This window comes from Amphimedon queenslandica, unplaced genomic scaffold, assembly GCF_000090795.2.
Source record: "Amphimedon queenslandica unplaced genomic scaffold, v1.1 AMPQUscaffold_10732, whole genome shotgun sequence".
Lineage (NCBI taxonomy): Eukaryota > Metazoa > Porifera > Demospongiae > Haplosclerida > Niphatidae > Amphimedon > Amphimedon queenslandica.
Window position 1 is genome coordinate 3016 of NW_003549015.1, and position 2231 is coordinate 5246.

Below are 2231 nucleotides of genomic sequence, written 5' to 3' on the forward strand. Positions count from 1 at the left end.
TAGGTGTTAGTTGATGAATCAGCTCATAAGCCAGTGTATGCTGATCTGGCTATTGCTGCTAAAGGGAAGAGACCTCAGGCAGCACCAACACAAGAACAACCAGTGGTATATGCATCAATTAACAACAAAGTAATGATAATGTACATGTACATGTAATGGTATCTTATACATCCAATCTCTCTCTCTCCTCCTAGTCTGTTCCTCCTCCCATTCCTCCTCCAGCTGCTCCTCATAAAGTATTGTATGCTGATCTATCAATAGCAGCTGGTAAGAGAACACCAAAGAATAAACCACCCACTGAGGAAAGAGTAGTCTATGCAGCAGTAAATGGAAATGTAAGGCAATACACATTATACTGTATGGAGTAACACACCCTTTATCTCTCTCCCCCCCTCTCCCTCTCCCTCCCTCTCTCTCCTCCAGAGGAAATCCACTGCTCAAGAGCTGATCATGGATAGGTTAGGTGGTCTGGATATTCCTCCTCTAATACCACCAAAACCAAAACCTTGAAACCAACACAAAGACATCAATCCTCCCTGTCTCCAGTAGTATAGAGTGGACATACTTTAGTATAATGTATTGTGAAACGATTAACTCTATCTTGTAATCTCTCTCTCTCCCTGTCTTTCATTATTAATGTCATGGGTATATAGTATAAAACCTTTTGTAATTTTTAGTTCATTCTAATCAACAGAACCAACAATGTATAAAGTATTATAAAGTTATAGTTAACGACAGCAATATTAATGGTTCATCTACTCAATACAATTTTACTGGGAACAATCCTAATATATAACTATTGATGATCTTGAAGTTGATACAATATTGGATGGATCATCATCAATAACCACACCTAGTCCTACCAATCCTGATTAAAGGTAGCTCCATTCCTTTATTCAGGTGATCTGAGCATGAGCAGTACACAGTACTGGGAACACCTATACCATGCATCTGATCATGAGTAGATGCAATTACTGCAATAAATGAGATCTAACTGCACTTGAACCATTTCAAAATATTAGCTAAACTGAATCTTTTTAATTATTAGCTACAGTAAGTTGTCATGAAGTATTGCTAGCATTAACTCACGTGATGTCAGCATTAGGATGCATTCCAAAGACTTCAGGAGTGATGACCATGGGAAGGGAATCAATGTAACTGATGTAATCCTCGACTGTCTTGAACACTGGGATTGGAAACACTTTGCAATTACAGAATCTAAAGTTTTGTTGGAACATGTGCTCACCAAACCAAAGCTACATGAACAAGAGAAGGATATAATGAGGACAGATTTAATGTATAAGTCCATGAAACACTAACAGTCTTCATTGCATGAAAACATCAAAATAATTATTATTGTATATTATTTTGATTACATTAGATATCTCTACAAGCAGCAAGTCATGACAATACCCTACCACCAGTACTGTTTAATGACTGCAGTATAGTAGATACTAACTTTAGCATAAGTGTTCAGTAAGTGTTTGTCATAATCATCAGTGACTCTTCCTCCATACTGTATCTCACCAATCATGTACCGTACAGCACTCCATGAAGGACCCTATACATGTACATATATCATAATACCAATACTAGTTGAAATACCTTCTTCAAGTCCATATCATCAAGTAGGTTCTGTATGTATTATATAGGCAGTAGCCTATATGTAGGATTGAGGTTGATTTTTCAAGATGGCGGCTGTTTTTATGATTTTCAAACACTTATAACTCTTTTATCTTACGTTGTACAGCCTTATAAATGGCTTAGATGAGCTCTCCTTCACTGAGCGATTCTCCTGGTACCTTTAAAGTGGACTGTAATGTAGTGGGAGCATTTCTGGAGAATAGGCCCAAATTCAAATTTCTCAAAATTCTTCAGACTTTTTCTTCTTCTTCTTCTTCTTTCATCTTCTTCTATCAACACGGAAATCTTTTAAGCCAGGGAATCGCTCGAGTTGGCTTTTACATCATTCCTTTGTGCTTGAGTCAAGGACCGGACATGTGGCTTCAAAAAGAAGCAAAGACAGAGAACAATGGAAGACAAATTCCAGCTGGAGCACCGTGTGGGTTTGTGGTTTGACGCCATTTTAATTTATGCACATGTGATTAGCATGAATATCATTAACCTAACCACATAATCAAAACACTGAAAACAGAATGTAATTTATTAATTTAAGAAAAAAAGAATGGAAACAAGTAAATAAAAAACATTAAAAATGGAAAAGTAGTAGG

At 36.8% G+C, this 2231-nt stretch overlaps 1 protein-coding gene and 1 long non-coding RNA gene across 2 annotated transcripts; one reads left to right on the plus strand and one right to left on the minus strand.

Moving 5' to 3' along the window:
• The first annotated feature begins 6 nt into the window (after window positions 1-6).
• LOC109589908 (uncharacterized) lies at window positions 7-714 on the plus strand. Its single transcript, XR_002189007.1, has 3 exons — window positions 7-129; window positions 195-335; window positions 678-714. It is a non-coding gene; the product is annotated as an uncharacterized LOC109589908 (long non-coding RNA).
• Window positions 715-1079: 365 nt separating this feature from the next.
• LOC109589909 (dynein heavy chain 5, axonemal-like) lies at window positions 1080-1662 on the minus strand. The gene is made up of 3 exons (XM_020005891.1): window positions 1606-1662; window positions 1460-1561; window positions 1080-1256 (listed from the first exon to the last, which is right to left on the minus strand). The coding sequence occupies exons 1-3, from the start codon at window positions 1618-1620 to the stop codon at window positions 1086-1088; spliced, it is 288 nt and encodes a 95-aa protein (XP_019861450.1). The 5' UTR covers window positions 1621-1662; the 3' UTR covers window positions 1080-1085.
• Window positions 1663-2231: the final 569 nt, after the last annotated feature.